General features: G+C 41.7%; 1 protein-coding gene across 2 annotated transcripts; it reads right to left on the minus strand.

Annotated features, from left to right (window-relative positions):
* Window positions 1-8,699: 8,699 nt before the first annotated feature.
* Window positions 8,700-19,685, minus strand: eno1a (enolase 1a, (alpha)). Of its 2 annotated transcripts, none has more exons than XM_071543549.1 (12): window positions 19,598-19,685; window positions 17,500-17,594; window positions 14,759-14,854; window positions 13,734-13,792; window positions 13,160-13,229; window positions 12,589-12,722; window positions 12,192-12,414; window positions 11,220-11,417; window positions 9,771-9,972; window positions 9,554-9,662; window positions 9,343-9,401; window positions 8,700-9,214 (listed from the first exon to the last, which is right to left on the minus strand). In XM_071543549.1, exons 2-12 carry the CDS (start codon window positions 17,582-17,584, stop codon window positions 9,151-9,153), a joined length of 1,299 nt encoding a protein of 432 aa, XP_071399650.1. In that variant the 5' UTR covers window positions 17,585-17,594; window positions 19,598-19,685; the 3' UTR covers window positions 8,700-9,150. The 2 variants fall into 2 exon arrangements, with proteins under 2 accessions (XP_071399650.1, XP_071399651.1); XM_071543550.1 differs by lacking the exon at window positions 13,734-13,792 and adding an exon at window positions 14,491-14,549.
* Between the last annotated feature and the right edge of the window lie 2,922 nt (window positions 19,686-22,607).

A 22,607-nucleotide genomic window follows, 5' to 3' on the forward strand; every position in this document is an offset into this window, starting at 1 on the left:
TATTGGATAATGGGGAAATTTAATGTGAGGGGAGCGTTACTTCCTCATTTCAGTGCTCAGCCCTATTGATTGGTTAGAACCCCTCCTCCCCCCCCACCTTTTTGACCAATGGAATGCACTGATAAGAGAGCAATACGTTGGACCTATGTAAACTGAGCCCAGAGAAAATGATTTACTGTGCTTTAGGCGCGTCTCATTCACTGATAGTTCTGTATGCCCAGCCTGACAAGCATTTTCTTGCCTGAGAAACGCAGACACCTTTTACTGAGTAGAAGCGAACAACAACAGCTTGAGGCAACAGATTTATTACAAATTGATCCATTAGATAGCACTGCTGTGCTTCGCTGTTCTCTCTCTCTCTCTCTGCCTCTCTCACTCTCTCTCTCTCTCTGACAGCCTTCCCCTGATGGTAGCTAGAGTGTATCAGAGTGGAAGTGCTACAGTGGCAAATCTAAACCCAATCCTCAGAACTCATTTTCTCTGTGCTGGCTGCTGGAACTGGGGTGCAGAGACAAGATGTCCATTCTTAAACGTAGTCAATCCAGCCTTTAGCCCCAGCACCTGAACTGAAGGCTCAGCAGGCTCAATAGGTGTGCCTAACCTGCAAGGGCGAGCAAGGACACAGTGTACCGTAGGCTCCTAGTGAGCAGGGGAGCACAGAAGAGAGACGGAGCTGAGAAGAGACCCACAATGCCACCAGGGCCATTTCCTTATGGCTGCATGAAGCCTGAGCTTACCACTGGCTCGCATGCTGACTCCATTAAAACATCAGTCACAGGTGTGGACTCTGCAACTCTACAAACACACACAAGTGACTGCATGTGTACAATGTACTACAGACATTAGCCTAATCACATAGCTAACTCCCGGACTGGTTTATGACCACTATCAGCATAGTGTAAAAGGATGTGTGTATGATTGGTCGCATCCAGAACATTGAAAGTTGATGTCCACTCCACTATACCTAAAAGACTGTACAGAAATAATAAGCTATTGCAGCCAGTTTGAGCAATGACAAAGACATATGTTTGCCTAGAGGACAGTTACTGTTGACCCCTCTCTCTACGAAACAAATCAATTAAGTCAGGTGCATCATTTAGCTCATCAAGGTAGCTCCCTGATAATTGTTACTGATCAGATATTGACTATTATTTACCTTAATTACAGTGTCAGCAGGAAAACGTCAGAGTAGATTTTTACATTTCTCTATCATTTTGTCTAACATAAGAATATTATGCAACTTAGCCTGAAGCAGGTCTATTGTTAGCCCAGCTAATATGTGATAAAGCAATTGGCACTGCTGTGTACATAGGACCCAATGTGTCGATGGAAACTTCACCTGTCTTGCATCATTCAATGGCTCACACGCAGGGAAAGAATAAGGCATTTCCCATTATGCTTCTGAAAGGTTCTGCTTACAGAGCGAATGGTTTGACAGATTATGTAGCCTATTTAACAATGGACATTTGCACTGAGAAATTCTGCTGCCAATAGTAACAATAAGCTCTGGTAGAAAACTGCACAGGACCCATTGTGCTCTTTTCCTTTATTCACCTCCATCTCTCATCTGCACTACAGAAGAAAAGGACTGCACAGTGAAAAAGGCTATTGGCTTCTGGATGGAATAAATGTGTGTGCCCCTGGAAAAGGGCATCATCTAAAGATGGTGTAATATTCCAGGAGTGTGTGTATGTCTTCATAAACATCTTCAGGCAGGCAGGCAGCTGCAGGGGGTGTGCAGTAAAACACTGGTATGCATTGTGTGTGTTTCTGCACCACTAGCGCCATGCCGTGTCATTACATGAGGCAATCTCTTACCTAATCAGCACTGACACACACAGCGGCAAAGCACTCCTCCTCCTCCTCCTCATCTCTCTCTCCCCCTCTCTCCCTCTCCTCAGGGGCCAGCCAGCTGATCCTACACCATTTCATTTTCCTCTTTTACTGAGAGGGCAAATGGCTGACTGTTATTTTTGAACACTTCCAATCATCCTTTTTGGCTGCGTAATAGACTAAGTGCTATTATTATCTCACCCAAATAAAATAGACAAGCATCTGCATGTTAGTGTGCGATTTTACTAATACTTAGTAAGGCGCACGAACAACATAATATGTAAGACATCCTAATGTCTGTGACGAAAACACAGCCGTGCAGTATCATGACAACCACACAATGCATTCATTGTCCTACCTTTGGTGTTGTTTCACAACTCATACAAATGTTAGCCTCGCCTCCATTTCCAGTTTCCACACACTCCATTGTACAATCACTTGGGAACCATAAATCATCAACGACACTGAAATGTAGCAAGTTGCAACACTTAGCCTTAAAGCTGCATATGAAGTAAACACGCAGCAAATATCCCACAACTTTTTTGCTGTACCCAAAACCTAGGACCTGCCAAGAGCCTGGCAACACAAAAAAACAATGTGTCTGATTAGTTAAGATGTGAATCCATGCCAAACCAACCCAACAAGACACAGACGGTATTTGAAGGATGAAGCGAGACTACAAGACTTCACCCTGGCTGAGCTCACAGAGAAAACTGATTTGATCACATCTAGTACATCAAATACCACCAGCAGTATGTGGCAAGACAGCTCACAATTGTTAACACGGATAGCATTTGCCGATACTATCTACTTGCCACAATTGTGTAGCTGCAGAGCTAGGCCTGTATCAAACAAAGATAAAGAGATATGATGCAGCATGCTTGGATCTCCTCTTATGAGAGGTGAAGGGAAGCTGTCAGGGAACACAGAACACATCCAGCATCTTGCCTCTGACTTGCTGGGATAAGCCAGGAGAAGGGGGGGGCAGTGAGCTTGCCTCATTTCTGCCAGTGTGCCCTGTGTGTGTCAGTCCAATATCTTAAAACAACACATGCAAGGCTCTGCTACAGCCAATTACCCAGCTCTTGGCACGGGAACTGAAAAACATCTTTGGAGAACAATAAAGAGAGCTTGGCTTGTTGTGCGTGCTGTCAGTAAGTGCTGACAGATTGTTATTTTTAATGAATATACAGCACTTGAATGGCCCATCAAGAGGTCTTTGAGCGAACATTGCTCCTTTGTTCGGAGCATTAATTTTCTATGTAACCGCCAGATATCCTCCAATGAAATGGATATCAAGCACTGGAAGGAAAAAAGCTAAATCAGTTCACCCACTCTGTTCCTCATTGTCCAGTGCTTCCTCAGTGTAACAACTCTGTATTAGTCATTAGAATACAAATACAATGCAGCAATTTTTTTTATAAAAACCCTGATGTGTAAGGATGATGTTGATTAAACATCATTTCCTGTCTGGTCCTAGCAAGCAAAGGTTTCACTGCTTATCTACTTCTACTGCCAACATCATTTCATATTGCACATGAGATCCCAGAGCAAAACAATCCCTGAACAAAAACAATAAATCAGTCTAATCACCTTGCTTTGAAACACAATAGCCTTGCAAAGAGTAAAATGCCTCTTTTAAAAAACAGGCTAGCCACACAAAGGATAGGCTATTACCATCTTTTACTGCAACACAATGCCTCAGTACACAGCATGGAGTGGCACTGAGACTATGCCTGGGCTATATAATGGGGAACCATCTTTCACGATAATACATGTTGAAGGTAAGATCTAGTGGAGGCATCTAGGTGAAAAACAGCAAGATGCCATTCAAGCGCAAGCATATAAACATTGAATTCCCAAGCCTGTGTATTGACAAATCAGCCAACAAAGAGGTGCCAGTGCACAGGGATCTTCCATTACATTGTCTGGCACTTCATGGGCAATGCCTTCCATTTGCCAAATATCACTCACAGGGAGCTGCCATTACTCAAATACACATTAGTCATTAAAGGAAAATAGCAGGGTTATTGCTCCTCTCTATCATTTCTCTGCTGCTACTACAGCCACCCAGCTAGATGGTTGTTCGATGGACGGGGTGTGTCATTGGATATATAATTCAAAGTCATTTTACCCACTGCTGCTCTTGAGATCCCATTCAAATTGAAAAGCTATCAAATACCCTGACCTCTTCTGACTCCTGAACCAAACAGATAACATGAATTAAAGGGACCTTGCATGTTTAAACAAACAGCCACATAATGGGCCTGTGGATAATCTAAAACAGTGGTGTAATTACACAAGCAAAAAGTGCACACCACCAGTATTTCATTTAAAGCAATACTAAATTATCCTCTTGGCTCAATCTAAAGAATTCTTCTTTTTCAGGAAGCCTAAACCACACATTAAGGTGCTATTCTGTCTATAGCCTGTAATGGCAGACTCCTGTAACCTAACCTAGCAAGTTTAAAGTCTAAGTGGTAGTTAAAGAAAAGAAAATCACAGCGATTATGCTATTGGCAGCAAGAAAAGCCATCAAAATGTTGCATGTACCATAGATGTATAGAGGCTGTATCAAAGGGTCACTTTAGTCAAAATAAAAATTGCAAGAATGTGATACAGGATATGTCCAGTGAAATCTACAGCCCGAATTAATGGGTTTTGGTTTAGAATAACTAAGGGGTGTTTTCTCATAGAAAGAAAGAAAGAAAGAAAGAAAGAAATCTTTAGATCATTAGGTATGTAATATCTTAAATCTTTGAATTGCATTAAATGGCTCATTATTTAAAAAAAGTTTTCCCTATAGTATTCTCACAAATATTCTGGGCCGTGTGTGTGTGTGTGTGTGTGTGTGTGTGTGTGTGTGTGTGTGAGAGAGAGAGAGAGAGAGAGAGAGAGAATGTAAGTGTGTTTTTCCCTGCCAGTTACCTCTAATGACATAATTCAAAGCATGTTTTCAAACTTAACAACTCTCAGTGACTATACCAAATAATAGTGTGTAACAATGATTACAGCTGTAAGAGATGTGTACATACTATATGAGCGTTGTGCTTCAGTTTAGTGTCCTCTCTGTAATGTCATGTCATTTTCAGGAGACCTGAACAGGTGGGAATGACTGTATGGATGGTGAGTGTACAGTAGTAGTCTATTGGTATGTACCAAGACCTAGTCCACATGTTAGGTTACGGTAACAGTGTCATTACCCACTTGAAATAACAGGGATTAATGTGAGGTATGGTGAGTATATGTGTTTTACAATGCTATACTGTGAAGATCTTTTCTTAAGTTCTGTGATACAGAGTATACCAAGCCTATTATTATTATATTATATTGAATTTGCTTTACAAGTAAGCAAATTCAGGCCTATTGTTGTCTCCATTATATACTTTCATTGGGTAGAAATAGCTTAGCTTTTGTGGAGCAACCAGATGAGTCTTACCCCTTTATCATTCTGTCTTGCACATGGCATATATTCATTCATTATGGAAAGTGTACAATTGTGTAGGGCTATATAGCCTGTTCTCTGAGGCACAAGGAGTAAAGAAATCATGACTGATGCACACTAAATGGCCACACTTAAAGATCAGAGGCAGACAGGCACCCAATAAAATGCAATGCAAAATCACTAGTGTGTAGCCAATCTGCCTTCTTAAGTCGCTGACATAACAAATGATCATGCAATAAAACACTCCTTACAATGTAACCATAAAGTTAGTTAATGGAGAGTTTATGCATAACTCCTTTAAACTGGCGTCCTATGTCTGCAGCAAATGAATCATGTTAATTATCTCTAGTTTCCCGTTTTCAAAACTTACAATTCACATAAGTCTACTCTCATGAGAAATAGTAAGAAATTCCACTTCCCTAACAAAAGCACAACTCCAGCAAATGTTACATTCCTTGTGGGTTATGCAATCACTACTACTACACAGACGTCAACTGTTTTGAACCTCAGCCTGTCACAGGTCAAGTGTAATACCAGTTCTGCTGGTTCTATTTGTTGACAAGTTTTCCCAATAAAAAATATACAAGCCTTACATCTTCATTTTGAAAGTCCACATGAGTATCACGTTAGCCAATGTCAAGTCAAAAAGGGGCCAGACCAAACTCATAAATAACCACAATTTGTAAGCTCGATAACAACGGAATAATTGAGTTCAAGTCAAACACACAAAGACAGCAAGTTAGCTAACCAGCTAACGTTAGCTAGTGACAATAGCTTGATGGGCTCAGACTACTCCCTGGAGCGGAGATAATATATTGAGCATTTCAAGATAACAAACTGCATGTTATGATGTACTGCAATGTTACGCGCGAGTTAAAATTACAAACACTTCAACAAAATGAAAACATGACAATTTTGTTGCATGTGCTCTGTGCTAACCGGTGTTAAAGAGCTGTTTCTTTCCAGGCATTAGACCGCTTCTAGCTAGCATCCCCAATCAGTGCTAGTGACTAACGTTAGCTGCTAGTTCGTGGTAACCAGCAACATCAAGTGGCAAACAAGTCTATCAAGCTAGCGGCTAGCTAATGCTAATGGACAAATTAGCCAGCTAGCAAGCCAGCGGTTGACGTTAGCATTCCAACGTTAACAAACTATTCTCTCATATTTGTCATCTCTTTCCCGTTTATTGATGAACGTCAAATGCAAAGAAAACTGTTGACTACAGCTCACAACACTTACCTTGAAGAGCTTGATCTACAACATCTGTGATTTGTTTGATGAGAGACTGCAACAACAAACAATAGCAGCAGCTGCAGGGGCAATTAGCTAACGTTAGTTAGCCAAGTATCGCCACTACAGGGGGAGTAGCTCAGCAGCTGCAGTGCCACTTGTATATCTTTCTTGTGTAGCTATAACGGAACGGACCACGTTTGATAATGCTGTCATAAATAATGGACTTGAGAATAAAGAGGGAGTAATCGTTGCCGGGATGCTCAGACTAGTGTGTGTGAGAGGCACTCAGCATGACAGCATCCTTCTTCATCTTGGGGTGAGAACAGTTGGGGTTCTCAAAGTTCAACCGGTAAAATATCGTCACCTATTGGCCAAAACCGGGAACATCCACAGAGTGTGTCGCTGTGCCTGATGGTGCCCTTGGGGTGTCTACTATGCAACACTTGGTCTATCTCCATCCTCATAAACCTCTATGACATTACCAGGCTATACTTGGATACTTGGACTGTCAGTGACCGGTTTTCAGAAGAGTAGAATAGAAAAGAATATAATAGAATAGAACAGAATTTCCCCTTGGGCGATTTGAGTAAATTACAGGATCGAATATAAAAGCGAGAGAAAGATTTTACCTGTCAGAGTATAATAGAGTAGAGTAGAATAAAATATTAGAACACATTAAAGAGAAGAGAAGAGAAGGATAAATATAGAATAGAATTGAACCGAATTTGAGTAAATTAACATAATAATTAAATAATTAAAAAAAAAAACATAATTAACAGAACACATCCGAGTGTAATAGAACAGAATAGAATAAGAGAGAATAGAATAGAATAGAATAGAATAGAATAGAATAGAATAGAATCCCCGAGAGGTAATATTATGAATATGCTAAATAAATATGTTATCCTAAAATTCCAGTGCGGCACCCCACCCTGAGCATTTCAGAGTTAGACTTTAGTGAGGCAGACAGTCTTGTCTCTCATTTCCGAGTGTGTGTTTTGTTGCTGAGAATTTCAGCAGCAACAGCCTGTTTTCAGTAGGCTGTTGATTTAACGCATGGATATGGGCGACATTCTGCCACGACTGTTCATATCAAATATCACTTACTGGAGCAATTGAGATAGCAATCGCACTTACTGGTATTTGAGGACTGGAAGTTGCTTGATAGCGCATGCACGTTTTATTTGTATCTTCGGTGTACCGGTCTAAAAGGACCACATCGGGGAACTGTACTGCATGGCACTAACCACTAGATGGCGCGTGTGTCAAAGAAAAGAAATTAAGCATTGAGGGTTCCAAGAAAGGCATTTATTTTAGATTTTGATTGACGCCAAGTATCACCTTACTCACCCAGATTTTACACTCATATTGGTTTCAACTGATGCAAAAAAATTAATTGTTAGGTTGGTTTTGAAATAAAGTGGTTTTGCTTAATGAAATCTACAACAGCTGATACAACCACAAGGGTTTAATAGACTCTGTAATGTATATGCAGTGGTCTTTTTATGTCAGTGATTTGTAATACAGTGCCTTGAAGACAGCTAAACAATGGAGGCAGCTCCACACAAAGCTCTATAGGAATGAATTGGTGTGGCACTGACCCAGCTGGCAGGCCCCCTGTGGTACTGTACCATGGTGAATAGACCCACGTTTGTCTTGGCAAGGCTCAGTACAAAAAGAGCCTCCTATGCCCATCGAGGCAGCTCGGGATTCTTTTACCCAGGGGGCCAGAAATGGCGTCCCTCCGCACCGAGCTCATGTTTCTGCCTCTCAGTGGCACTCCGGTTACATCACACACTTCAGACGGACAGGAGCAGCTCCCGAGGAGGAGGCCTAACATGCAGTCTAGATACTGCAGACATAGCTCCTGTCTCATTCATACACAATATAGCGCTGAATTGTTCATCATTTGTGATATTGACCTTGACCAATTTGCTAGGTGCAGTTGGGAAATAGTAGTATTAAATTAGAGATTTCAAAAACCCTCTTTTTCTTTGAGTTTCTTCCCTGTTTCCCTTCAGCTGTTCTTTTCCATCATCCTCCCCTGGGTCTCTTTTAATGACTAAATTGCAACGCTGCAAATTACTACGGGAATTTCAACACATTATAAGCTTTACTTAGAATAAGAATAATAATCCCACAATTCTATTCAATATCACATTTGAATGAAGAAAGAAAGCACAAGGAGTTTCAAATTATATTGTTTATTACATATTTCTGCCAACGCTTACAGCAACACGAGAACTTGTCAGACGCGACACATTGCACATACATTACTCTTATCACTGCTCAAGGCAGAACCGTACTAAACTTACAGTAGCTCTTTACTAAAATACTCAGGAGAGGACCAAGAATCACTACAACTCACAAGAAGCGAAACAAAGATCTCTCACACAGTTACACGGACACAAACATGAGGACCAAATACTATTCAGGAGCCAAAGCATAGTTGGAGGATGGGCTGCTCTGTGGTGTTTCAGGACATAGCTTTCCATGCCACAGACCACAGACTTGGACCTTGGATTTCAGTGGCGTTCCATCTTCTCTCCGGACAGGGCAGGCGACCTAGCGTGGCGTATATATGTGTGGGGATTATTTATGCGCAATGAAAACACAAAGGCCCAAGGAGGAAGACCAGCTCAGATGGGGTGCCTGAAGTTCTGGCCGGCGAAACGGGCCTTGTCGCCAAGCTCCTCTTCAATCCTGGGTGAGAGACATGACAGATTGTTAAATTGGCTGGAACACACAACCCATACTGTTAATGTAGTTCAATGAGACAATGTCAAGGTGTTTGTTTACATAGATAGTGTATGTTTTCTGAATGGACTCACCTGAGCAGCTGGTTGTACTTGGCCAAGCGCTCAGATCGGCAAGGTGCACCTGTCTTGATCTGGGAAAGGAATCAAACAACATGCAAGACCAAATCAATCATCCAGAAACTATAGTCTGCATAAAAAAAATCTACACAACCGTACTTACACCTAGCCTATGAACTCAAAATCGGAATGAACAATTTCTCCATAGTTACGTGAGAAAGTTTACCTGTCCAGTGCAGAGTCCGACCACGAGGTCAGCGATGAAGGTGTCCTCTGTCTCTCCGGAGCGATGGCTGACCATCACACCCCAGCCGTTGCTCTGGGCCATCTTGCAGCTAGAATACACACACAAGCCCTGTTAGCCAGCTGATGCATACCACATTGGCTTTTGACAAGTACAATCATTGTGTTTGAGCCAAAATGGCCGCCTCACGGACACTCACGCCTGCAGGGACTCTGTGACGGAGCCGATCTGGTTGACCTTGAGCAGTAGGCAGTTGCAGGCCTTGTCGGCCACGCCCTTGGCGATACGCTTGGGGTTGGTGACTGTGAGGTCATCGCCCACCACCTGGATGCTGGTGCTGGCTGTGAATTTGGTCCACGCCTCCCAGTCGTCCTGGTCAAAGGGATCCTCAATGGATACCACTGTTAGGAGAGGAGGGAGGAGAGCAACGTCAAAGCCGTTCATACAGTCAGCATAGTTCAACTGGCTTATTTATTGACACAACTTTGAGCTCATGGAAACTCTGCATGCTGCAATGTGTAATGCATAAAAATTTGATTGTACAGCATACAAAGAAACACTGGTTAGCTTGGTAGATATGGGCTAATTTTGGGGCTGCAGGAGGTCGAATCATCTCAGTGGCCTAATTAGCCAATTTAGTCAATAGTCACTATCTACAGAGACCTTAAAAGATAAGGCTGGTGTTTTTTAATGCATTGCTTACCGTCAACAAATCCTATGAAAATAACAAAATCAACAATGCGTTTGCTCTACTCCCGTTACTTTCTGACTTCCCACGTACCATTTTTAGCCGTCAACCCGGAAGTCATTGGCTCCAATTGTAAGCTAAAAACCTTGAAATACAGCTCACAAAGACATAGTTCAATTTTAAAAATTGCTAACTGTTACCACGAAAAGTCAGGCTGTTGTAGTTATTACCAAATCAAATTCAAATGGGAACAAATTCTTCATTACGCCGGGGACTACTTTTGGTGCTACGGAACCACTTTCCTGAGATCGCAAACGTGTTTACAGCCGGCTTATTAAATTGTTTGAGGAAAAAGTCGGCTGGCCCGGTGCATCGCGATGATGAAATATGCTGCCCGGAACAACGGCATGGTTCTTTGGTGTGTTTTTAATAGTTTTTTTAATACAATGGAGTTCTATGGCTGCTGGGACATGGCTTCATTGGGCACCGGCTACATGGACGAGACTTGTTGGCAAAACAAAATCATTGCTGATTTTGTTATTTTCAGGATTTGTTGATGGTAAGCAATGCATTAAAAAACACCAGCCTTATCCTTTAACAATATTTTGTTTGTTGTTGTTATTAATCTAAATTACATACATTGTGCACAATTTTTGAAATGCAAAGGATTAATAAACAACTTAACTATCGAGAAAATCCAATTACACAGCTGAATTGGGTCATACTGTTAAGCATGTAGTTGCAATTAAAATGCGGCTATTACTAATAGAGCACTTATCACTCTCATAATCTCCTTAACACTCTAATCCTCTGAGTCCATCCTTCCTGCTTTGCACTTTCTCATCTATACTAAATTAATCTCTATGGTATCTTGGAAGCTTTCTATCTTTGGGGGCGGCAAGAAGAGAGAATTAGTGTTTCTGGGCTGTGGTGAAGATGGGTATGTGTTAGGAAGCCCACCTGGGTAATCCTTGACAAAGCTCCTGTAGAGGTCAGCCAGCTGGTCGGGAGTGATGTAGCGGCTGGGGTCGTCAGGTGACTTGAAGTCCAGGTCGTACTTGCCGCCCTTGTAGAACTCAGAGGCGGCCACATCCATGCCGATGACAATCTTGTCAGTGTAGCCGGCCTTGCCGATGGCGTTCTTCAGCAGCTCCAGAGCTGAGAACAGAGAGAGAACCGTGTATACAGAAGAATGACAGAGGGAACTGGCTTGTTTAGTGATTTGTGGGTATTTACCACTTTAGTGTATAGTGTCTGAAATTTGACATTTGGGGTTTTGGAAATTCCTTGATGCATATTAGCAATACATCTTATAGTAATGAACTGAGACATGACTTAGGTTTTTAATGATGCTCTTAAATTTACTTTAATAAAGGGAAATGACAAAGTCAGAAATCAAAAACACAAACAACTGGGTGCAGATAAGAATTTTTCTAAATCTGGAGTTGACAATGTTACTACAGCTGTTGCTAATAAAATCAATACATAAGGTTTTCCCCCATGAATCACCACTTAAGCCTGTGCCCCACTGGGGCATTTGCCATATCAGCACCTTGATCTGACACTGGCTCTGCCTTAATTTAGAAACCATATGTTGGCCCAGGAGTGACATTCTTGGCTTGAGCAGCATGGATCTAAGGTCAACAGGGGGTGCAGTAGTCTAAGGATGGGATGAGACTCTTAAGTGAAGTGCTGCCCTGGGAGGTCTAGGAATGTATTGATCTCTGGACAACTGGCCAAGGCATATAAATAGAAACGTTACCAACTTTCAATTCTCAAATCTTTCATCAAAGCCCAAGTGAAAAAACTTCTTATGAGTCTCCTTAAAAATATAACTCTTTTATTCAGCTGGATCTCAACTCTATTGGCTTCAAACTAAACTCTTATTGTTTAACAGTGGATATGGCTTCCCGACTTCCTGCTTCCTCTCACCTTCTTTGTTCTCCAGGATGTTGGGCGCGAAGCCTCCCTCATCTCCTACATTGGTGGCATCCTTGCCGTATTTCTCCTTGATGACATTCTTCAGGTTGTGGTAGACTTCAGCACCGATGCGCATGGCCTCCTTGAAGCTGCTGGCTCCCACAGGCAGGATCATGAACTCCTGCATGGCCAGCTTGTTGCCTGCATGGGAGCCACCGTTGATGACGTTGAAAGCCTGAAGAGAAGCACAGAGGATCCGCATTCAGCCATGATGGAATCATACGTAGGTAAATATGGTTCTTTGAATCCATCATTAATGGTACATGTCTCCTGGGGCCACTCATATTACAAGTCTCTTTTAGCAAACGGCTGTGATATATGACTGCAGTAATTGCATTAATGTGCTCACAGGGACAGGGAGAATGACTTCAGGGTTGCCAGCCAGATCAGCAATGTGGCGGTAGAGGGGCACGCCTTTCTCTGCTGCACCAGCCTTGCACACAGCCAGGGAGACGCCCAGAATGGCATTAGCACCAAACTTAGCTGAGGGAGGGCAAACACAAATATGTCAATATATTATGTAACACAGCTTTTTGTACATTTATAAAACATTATAAAACATTTACAAAACATTACAGAGGGTTCAACATTACATTTATCTAAAATATAAAGGATCCAGTCTATAAAAATGTTATCATTATGTGAAACAAAGATTGGAGTTACCTACTATCCACTGAAAACTACTATAATTTGTTTTCATTTGGTACAAGCAATCGTTTTGCAGGAGTAGGTGTCATTTTTTTGAAATGGTGTATGGCTCAATTTGGAAGGAATCTCTTCAATTCTACCTGTTGTCTCCTCATAACAATATTCTTCATTGTTTGGAGACAGAGTAGCATCTTGGCTAAAGAGGCCAAAAGCACTAATTTCTGACTGCGTACTCTTAGTCCCAAGTGATTTACATCAAAGGAGCAGCTTACACTTGTTTTCTGTGCCATCCATGTCCAACATGAGCTTGTCGACCTTCTCCTGTTCCAAGACGTTCACATTCTGGACAGGACATAAGACAAGTGTTACATAACTGAAGGATAACCTAGGCAACTTTTAGGTTTAATTCTAACTGGTTAGTTCAGAAGACCACACTCCAATGATGTTAATGTAATCACAGCATCTCAGAATAGCACCATTAAAGGTCTGTTACTGCAACAGTATGTTCATCATATACCTTAGATGTGTCACCTTCATAAATTAAACATTCAAAAGACAAATAAACTCAATATAAAATACTTGCAGAAAGACATAAGAAAGACTGCTTAAGACATAATATCTTACCATTTGTTTTAAAGATTTACAGTTATGATCAGTTGGATACTGCTACTACTGCTGCAACTATTACTAGGCTAATCTTTCTCTGTAATCATTTTTTTTTATTGAAGATACATAGAGAGAATTAAACAAACTGATCAATTCATTCTTCACTGCAATTCTGTGCACATTTTTGAGGCTTTTGACACTAGCACACAGTCACATTAGTCAAACAATAAATGGTCCTACCTCTCTAACCAGTGCAGGTGCAATTGTTTTATTGATATGCTCAACAGCTTTTGAGACACCTGCAAGGGACAAGCAGACCATCACTGACCCGGGGAGAAGAAGAGCCATGCAGAGCAGGCGAGACAGACGACCACAGAGCAATCCGTCCACAGTTATGTGTAACAAGCAACGATTTTGAGTGGTAAGATTTGACTATCAAGTAGAGCTGAATAATTAATCGAAAAAAAAAATCTAAATCACAATATGAACTTCTGCAATTTCCATATCGCAGAGGCTGCAATTAATTGCTTAAGAGAGAGGGGCGTCCAAAATGGATTTCTAAACAAGGTATTTTAGTGCTGTGGGTAATCTTTGGTCCACGAATCAACTACAATATTGGTGACAATATTAACAAAATCACTTTTCTTTAAACAATTTTAAAGTTCTAAAAAATGCATGACAAGAAAAACTTGTGATGATATGAAACTGTTTAAATCGTAATTGCAATATTCTGTCAAATAATCACAATTAGATTTTTGTCAATATCTTTCAGCCCTACTATCAAGTAACAATACCGATGATCATAATAATTGAAGAGGTCTTACATTGATCTATAATTGTGCTCTTATTAGTTTTTTTTTTGTAGATCTGTGATCGTCTGTTAGTGCCTGCCGAGGTTAGTTTCCAAAGGCAAACCCACTCCTCATGCTGCTGTACACAGCAACACGTAAAAAAAGAGTCGCTGCATCATTCCTGTTATTCCACACTCTGTATTTACCTGGTTACACAATGCTGGGGCCAAGAACTCATTTATATATTTAACTGCTCTTTTGACCCCTAACAGAGGAGGAAAAGAGATGAAGGAATCAGAGATGAAGGAAGAAGAGATGAGGACAGAAAAAGGACGTATAGGAGTGTTGACATAACATATCTGGAACATAAGTAGGTAAAATTAGGAAAAGGATTAAATTCCCTCATAGTAAAAGTTAACATGAGAATAGAGATAACTAGGTAGTTCAGAGGGGGGATCAGTGAAGGAGTCCTACCTTTGCCCATGTAGCGTGTTTTGTCATTGTCACGGAGCTCCAGAGCCTCATAGATGCCGGTTGAAGCACCGCTGGGCACCGCAGCTCTGAACAGACCTGGGAAACACAGAGGATGTTTTGCCATTGTCATTCCCTAAAGTGCTGTGTCATGTCCAAGAAAGGTTGCAAAGGATTGACTGCAGTTTGATAAATGTTTAAATGTAATTTTCAGTGTACTTTTCAGTCACTGTCATGGCAGCCAATCCATTCTTTTGAATTCTATGTGATTACTGAGAGTAATATTTGACAAATACAACGCAAAATCTGCATATAAAACATGTTTGTTAGGGCATTAAGTGCAGTAGTGGTTGCTTTATATTCAAGGAGCAACAGCAAGTAAAAGGCACTGTGAGATGCAATCCAATCAGCAAGCAGCATGTCCTTCCATCGTACTCGTTTTTCTCTGTCCAGCTGACCAACAGTGGGAGAGAGCGAGAGAGAGAAAGAGAGAGGGGGAGGAAGAAAGGACAGAGCAAGTCATACTGACTATGCTGCAGACGGCGTGATGTAACACGGGGGGAGACAAGCTGCCAACTGAGCATGTGCAGTAGATCTGTGGAAGGATGCCAAGCCCCACCCATTAATACAGGATGGCCATTTTGGATCCAACCATGTGAGGAGAAATTGGGGATGTGCAAAATCTATTCGGTTTGCTCACTGGACCGGCAGGCATGGTGTGACCAGTGCTCTGCAGGGGATTTAAGGCTTAACCAGGAGGACACTGCCGCTATCTAGGCCATGAGTTCAGGCTTACCAAATCATCTGCATCAAGACATCACCTGCCTGCAGCTGTGGGATGCTGGCAACAATCACTCAGGTTATAAACTGAAATGTAGTGCTATGACAGCATATCTGCTTTATAAGCATTTTATCTAAATGAAGACCGTCAGAGCAAATACAATCAAAAGGTCCACTAGTAGTATTAGACCTTACTGAGATGGTATTTATTGACACACAATTCATCGACCAATTCTCAAATAGATACAGTTCACATTAGGGATGGGACAATATATCGAAATTCAATATATTGCAATACAAAAAACGTGACAATGCATATCGTGGGGCAGAAAAATGAATCGTGATATAAGCTAGCCTACATTTTATTCTGCTGTAGTAATAACAAATGACGGCTTGCCCATCACGATTTCACAAGCTCGCCATCAAAATTATATTATTTGCACTTTGTAATGACATTTTTATATGGCATATATGTTTGATATGTCCCATATCATATCGAATCATATCGTCCCATCCCTAGTTCACATAGATTTGAACTTTGTGCTAATAACTCCACCCACCACTGAAAAGATATAATAGTCACAGTGACTCAGCAGATTACTAGAGAATCTGAAAATAGACCATAGCAACAATGAGCATTGGAGGTCTTGTAGTAAAACTGAGAGGCAATCTAGTTATGTAACACAATGAAACACATTAAGTGTGACTGACTCGCTGTGGGTGCTGCACTCTCCCGTTGGTCTTTGCACTGAATGATGCCAAAACAGGCCTGGCTGACTGCTGATGGCTGGAATCTCATCAAAAAACAAGAATGAAGGTGCTATTTACAGTAAACTGGAGCACCTAGCAACCATGCTTAACTGATGAAAAGAAGGCAGGGCTATTAGAATAGAGCAGCCTTTTAGAATAGAGCAGCCCATTTCCCTGCAGGGTATTGAAGGCCATGTATCTAATAAAGTTTCCTCCTGTCCACCCCTCACTTCCATGTCAGTGGTTATTCAGGGAGCTTCATTAACATTCCCAGGACATTTAGTTGGGTTGAGCTACTCCTTTGTTTCAGTCCACAGAGCAGAACAACAGGAGAACTGGGCTTCAGCCAGGCTCCACAACCTCGTTCACAGCCGGACCCATTAGCTGATTGAATCAATCAATCTCAACCTTAGGCATATCAAACAGTGCAGGGCTGAGATGTGTTGCGCCCCACCCTGACTGTCAACAGCAACAGTTCATATGTGGTCCAGTATACAGTAAACGATGGGGAACATGGCTGTAATTTACACATCTCCAGTTTGTACAAAACTATCAAGGATTCAACTCATAATACTGGTAGTCCTACCTACTGTATGAGCTATCTGTGCTCTCTAATAGGAATCATTACAGTAACAGAGTGCTGTAAAAGCAGTGTGATATTACAGAAGCTATTTTGACACATCCACCATCTGATCTGACCCTCTCTGGGCCTGGAGCTGGCACCGGCGTATGTGAACAACAGGCACACTGGCTTGAAAATCCTGAAAGGCAACAACAACTGAACTGCCTTTTGCTAGCTAGGCTCTGTCTGATTTAGGCAAGACACAGAAATTCAGAAATAATTTGAGTTATGTGGCAAAAGTTGTAATGCAACTGCATACTACTACTATCGATATGATGTTGTTACTGCATTATTACACATACAGTGCAAGAATTACCTGTGTAAAGTTATGGTTGAATTCACATAACCTTCTAATCAATGTGTAGTGTCAGGAAATTTGACAAGCAGTGAAGGTTGATTTGTTAGCTCAGGATGTACTTTAGTGAGGCAGCTAAAGTTTTACCAAAAGTGTTCTTCCACCCTAGCAAATCCATGAGCTTCTTTTCTAAAGCCTTACAGTATATGAAATCACTGACTTTTTGTAGACATCTTTGATCAGTCTAAAATAAATCCACATTGTCCCTATCCCTACACCAGCTGAGCCTTACAGTACCTTTCTTGGTGTACAGATCGACCTCCACAGTGGGGTTGCCACGGGAGTCGAAAATTTCACGTGCGTGGATCTTCAGGATGGACATGTTTCTGGATCTGGAAGAGAAGACAGGGAAGAGACATCAGCATACAGCAGCTCCAGAGACCAGGCAGACAGACGCTGGTTATCCTGCATTGTAATCTACTGAATTGAAGCTTCGAGCCAGAACAGTGACTTGGCAAAAACTGGAATTCTCAAGGACAAAGTCACCACACAATGAAACCTAACTGTTACAGCTGGAAACTGGGTTTAGACACTAAGCAATAAGCCATCTCATGAATTCTCTTACTAAAGACAAACGTTACCTGTGCATCTTGATACCAACTAATCCAACTGATGTGGCCTGTTACCTGTGAATACCAACTAAACCAACTGGTGTGGCCTGGTCAGGGTGGCAGGGATATTAGTCACAGTAAGGCGTGGCTTATGCAGCAAAGAAATCTCTCCAGGTCAACTCAGAGAGTTTACTTAATTTATCAGATTACAAAACAGCATTGCAACATGCTTGCAGAACTGAGTTTGGAGAACTATAGTAACCAACGGTTAAGCAAGGAGCCATGATAACAATGGGGGAAAAGTCACAATAAGTGGCAAGACGTCAGTGACTTGGTACAATACATATTCGGCTCCTCTTTGTCTCAGTATCACTTCACTGATATGGGTTAGGCCCGAGTAGTGGTCTAATCTCAGAAAGCCTATGTTATCTCTCCAAATTCCAGGCAGTACTGGAGGTCAGGGGAGGTTTTAAGCCAGATTGTGCCTGGCCGTGACGCCTACTGCGCTATTGATTTTCATGTGTTTTATCTAACTTGTCCTCCATGCCCTAACTTGCTCATCTACCCGCTTTAAATGCATGAATGAACTTGAGTTCAGCCTCCAAAGCTAGAGTGCAACTGCATCAAGCCCTGCTGAACCAATGGAAAATCCTCTGCCCTTAAATGTCTGTGTGGAAACTTGCCACTGGCTACACAGCTAAGGGGCCAAAGTGGCCGAACACACACAGACCCTCTGTAGCTGTCAAAACACCATCTTTCCCTGTTTACAGTTCAACAGAGCACATGCTGCACTTCAAAATAATGGTAGCACAAAGAACAACAGCCTACAACAATTTTCTGTCATGAATGTCACACAGCACAGTATTCACTTTTTGGTCATTTGTTTGCAGCCAGGTAATGTGAAAGCCTGGAAAGCAAAGAGGTAAGCTGGTGGCACAAAATGGCACCCACAGCCAAATAAATAATGAAGGATGGATACTGGATATGTTGGCAGCCAAACACCTTATTAATACACAATAGGTCCATCGGTTAGGCTTCATGTCGGTCTACCAACAAGTCACTGCTGTGTATTAATAATCAGGTTAATAATTGTTAAGATAGTTTTAAGGCTGCAGTAATAAACCTCAAATCTCCTCATTGAGTAAATGAAGTTAAACCACTGCTGGCATCTGACTGAGCGTCTCTGAAGGCCAGAATTGACTAACTAACACAGTAACCAATGGAAAAGAAACCCTGAATCCAATGCAACAGTTTGCAACATAATGTTCAAATATGGACACGCCCCCATATCTACTGCAAGCAACTGGTAGCACACTGCTCAAGCTAGCAAGTGTGTGGCACCATTTGACACAGAGATCCCTCCTACATTAACCAAAATGACTCTGATAGTAATTCTTTTACAAATGAGCACGGTTGGGAAGAAACTGTTTTCTAGCTGGGCTGCAACTTGACGCCCTTTGCTCACACACTGCAGCTCTAAATGGAGTGACATCTCGCCAGCTGACGGTCTGGTTTAAAAATAGACAGGAGCCTACTCCATCCTGCAAGGCATCATGTCATTGATAACATTCCCCAAACTGTAAAACACCGAGCAAAATTTTAATACAAGGGCAAAACACTGAGGTTATCGTCGAGGATGAGGAACACCTTGTAGAATCTTAAAAATGAAGAAAGGTAGTTAAAAGTAATACGCGTTGTCTTAAAATTACTATTTTCAGTGTTGGTAGTTGTTACACGGTCCATAAATACCAGATAACACACAGGAATACGGGTATTTGACTTACCTTTCCGGCCTAACTGTGTGCAAGGGTAGTGCTCTCTCTCGTGCGGGCAGGCAGAGAAGGCGCTCGTGACGCTCCGGCTCGATGATAAGTGGGCAGAATCAGGAAGGAACGGGAACGAGCAGTCCTCGCAATGTCATTGGCCGGGACGGGCTCACGAGGCATCCGAGTGCGAGGAGGACTGCACGTTCACCACCAGCACCCTAGACTTCCCATTAGAGAAGGAGGATGCGGATTTTATTTTCGCGTGCATCACATCTAAACAGATAATCACATACGCAGGATAAGTATGCATATAATATATAGGACGTGAATGTATAGGAAGTGTAGCTTATGCTCTTTTATGGCAAAAAGGAGGAAAGAAGCAGCGTGATGCGGAATGTGACGCAGAGATGAGTACGTGCAGAGAAGCAGACACAAATCTATGATGCAGTGGGTACATTATTGGTCACATGTCACTTGCGGTCACGTTTTTTGGCATTGACATTTCTTTTCCTATTCCCATCCTATGAATTCACGTCCTGTTGGTGATGGAGAAGTGTATGTGGGTCTCACGACAGCAAAAACAAAGCTTCGTTTAAAGGTGTATGTGATCCCAAGTATTTAAATATTTACCTTTGTTATGTAATATAATATCAACACTTTAGTTCACGTTGTTCCTTTGAAGAGGAACATTCATAGACCTTCAACTGGGAATTGTCTGCTTAGATTAGGCCTATGTCCCCAAAATATTTCAATTTAAAAATTGTCAGTACCCCATGTAGGCTACTGCATGAGTTTGCATCTGTATGACCAAAAAGTTGACTAGTCTATGCATCAAAAGCACGGCGGTTGCATCTGTAGCTTCTGTAGAGGTAGACTGATGAATCACAAAATGACTATGAGTGAATTGTGGGTTTCCCCAGACTTCTGACGTTTCACCGTTACAAGACGTGGATGTCCTGCGGCTGCGCAGAGGAGAGCAGCATCCATGGCAGATGAGAGCTGGAGCTCCAGTGTGATGAGAGCTTGGCGCAGTGACCTTGAGACTCGCTCGGCGCTGGGCTCACACAGACATCCAACTGCGCCATCTGCCGCCCCGCTGCTTTCACTGAAACGTAACAGCAGAAAGTCCCGCGAGCAGACATTTCTGCAAGTCTGGATGGAGTTCGTTATATGAATCACAGTATTGACTCTAAATATTTATCCTATAAGTTTAAAAAATACTCTCATTAATACAGCTTCAAAGACCCATCTCTAATATTTGTTGTAGTGACTAATCCCATGATAATAATTGTTTCATCAACAAAAAATAATAGAAAGATAATATTAAAAAGATCTCTGCTGAATGAGCTTGTGAATGAGAGCATATGCTGCACACCAGATTAATTGGCAACCTTGGTAAAATAAGGTTCTAATATATAAACAGGCAAAGAACTGGGTTCTCTGCTTAGAAGATGAGTTTTTTTTTATTGTTTTTGTGAGAGATAACTGGTCTGAATTTTGATGGTAGGCCTTTGGATCAGACTCAGCTATTATTTACTCTGCTGGCTGGTGTGAACTTCATGGTTAATGAATAAAATATCAAGATACTGGGACTCAGGTGGAGTGAATAACTTTACCATCACACATCAAAAAATACCTTATTGTAAAATGTTTTAGGCTTCTAATTGGCCTTAGGCAGAAATTGCAAGTGGAACCCCCAGTGTAAATAATTCTCAAAAGCTAATTGAAATTCAATAAAATGCAGGAGGCAGCTGTAAAGGCTTGATAAAGCTCTCAAAAGGAGGAAAATGTGTCTCAGAATCTCAGTGGTTCAAACCTTAATCAGCTGGACTGAATGTAAGTGAAATTTATTGAACTAAATGGCAAACTCAGGATCATTGCAGTGGTGGTGTCAGCCATCAGGACAACCACCTGTTATAGAATAAAGGTTATCCCATATTGAAAATTTAAACAATTCTGCGCAGTTGCATCTAATAAAAATCAAATCACATAATTTAGCTAATTATTTGTGTTGTTTATTTTCTAAAGCCTTTTTGACTCACCTTCACCAAGAGCATCAATAATTTGGAAGGGCACCATACATATGGTCTAAGTCTAAATGATATATGTTGGGCTCACCATATACAGGTTTTAAATTACTAGGCTTGCTCTTGGCTGGTGCAATTACATCATTAAAGTCCCCAGGACCTTAAAAACTATGATTTCCCTCAGGGCAGATAGAAACCTAGTGATTTAGTGAGGAAGAAGACGGCTAAGGTTCATTTCTAAGTGCTGGAGTATGCAAGTTGAGAGCCGGGGGGGATGAAATCCATGCCTTCTCCATGATCTCAGACATTACTCATTTACTAAACACTCTCTTGTCTCTTCACCCATATAGGTCAATACTGATTACACCAACTGGCCTTGTTTAAACTACCATTAGTTCCATTAGCCCGTGGGTGTTGATAGCCAAAGTCAAAACAACTGGTATCTATCAGTTAGGCCGTAACTAGAGGAGTAGTAACTCTAGTCGAGGAAGGAATGACATGAAGGGAACAATGAACGTCTTAAATCAAAGTGGGTCCTTTGATCATCTTGTAATTTAATCTGTTCTTTGCGCACACACACACACACACACATACCCCTAAGTCATCCCCTAACCCCAACCCCACCCTTATCCCTCTGCACTGTAGCCTATAACTTTAACATTTACCATAAGATGAGCCAAACCCTAATCCTAACCCTAACCCTGAACCCAAGTCTTAACTCTAAAATAACCCCTTAAAGAAGTGAGGATCAGCAAATCATCTTTCTATGCTTGCCAGGACATTTGGTCCTTACAAGTACACACACACACACATACCTCACACACATACATGTACACACACCCCAAAGGTTTACAGTTGTGGCATTTGAGGTTGGGCATGGGACGTGTTGTGACTGGTGTGTTTCAGCAGGTGATACCTGTTATCCTATTATGTATTTCCATTCCCTCTCAGATTCTTATAATTCATCTCAGTATGATTTCCTGCAGTGGGCGAATTCCCCT

The sequence above is a fragment of the Centroberyx affinis genome, unplaced genomic scaffold (assembly GCF_046629955.1).
Source record: "Centroberyx affinis isolate AG114_WGS23_722 - 3 ecotype Tasmania unplaced genomic scaffold, CSIRO-AGI_Caff_v1 ptg004352l_1, whole genome shotgun sequence".
NCBI classification, from domain to species: Eukaryota; Metazoa; Chordata; class Actinopteri; order Beryciformes; family Berycidae; genus Centroberyx; species Centroberyx affinis.

What these genes read in the sequence shown, in the direction of transcription:
- eno1a (XM_071543549.1), bottom strand. Translation starts at nt 17,584, where the DNA reads ATGTCCATCCTGAAGATCCACGCACGTGAAATTTTCGACTCCCGTGGC. An exon ending in CGATCTGTACACCAAGAAAG is followed by an intron (nt 14,855 to 17,499) that starts GTACTGTAAGGC and finishes TGTGTTTCCCAG; the next exon opens with GTCTGTTCAGAGCTGCGGTG. An exon ending in CATCCTGGAGAACAAAGAAG is followed by an intron (nt 11,418 to 12,191) that starts GTGAGAGGAAGC and finishes CTCTGTTCTCAG; the next exon opens with CTCTGGAGCTGCTGAAGAAC.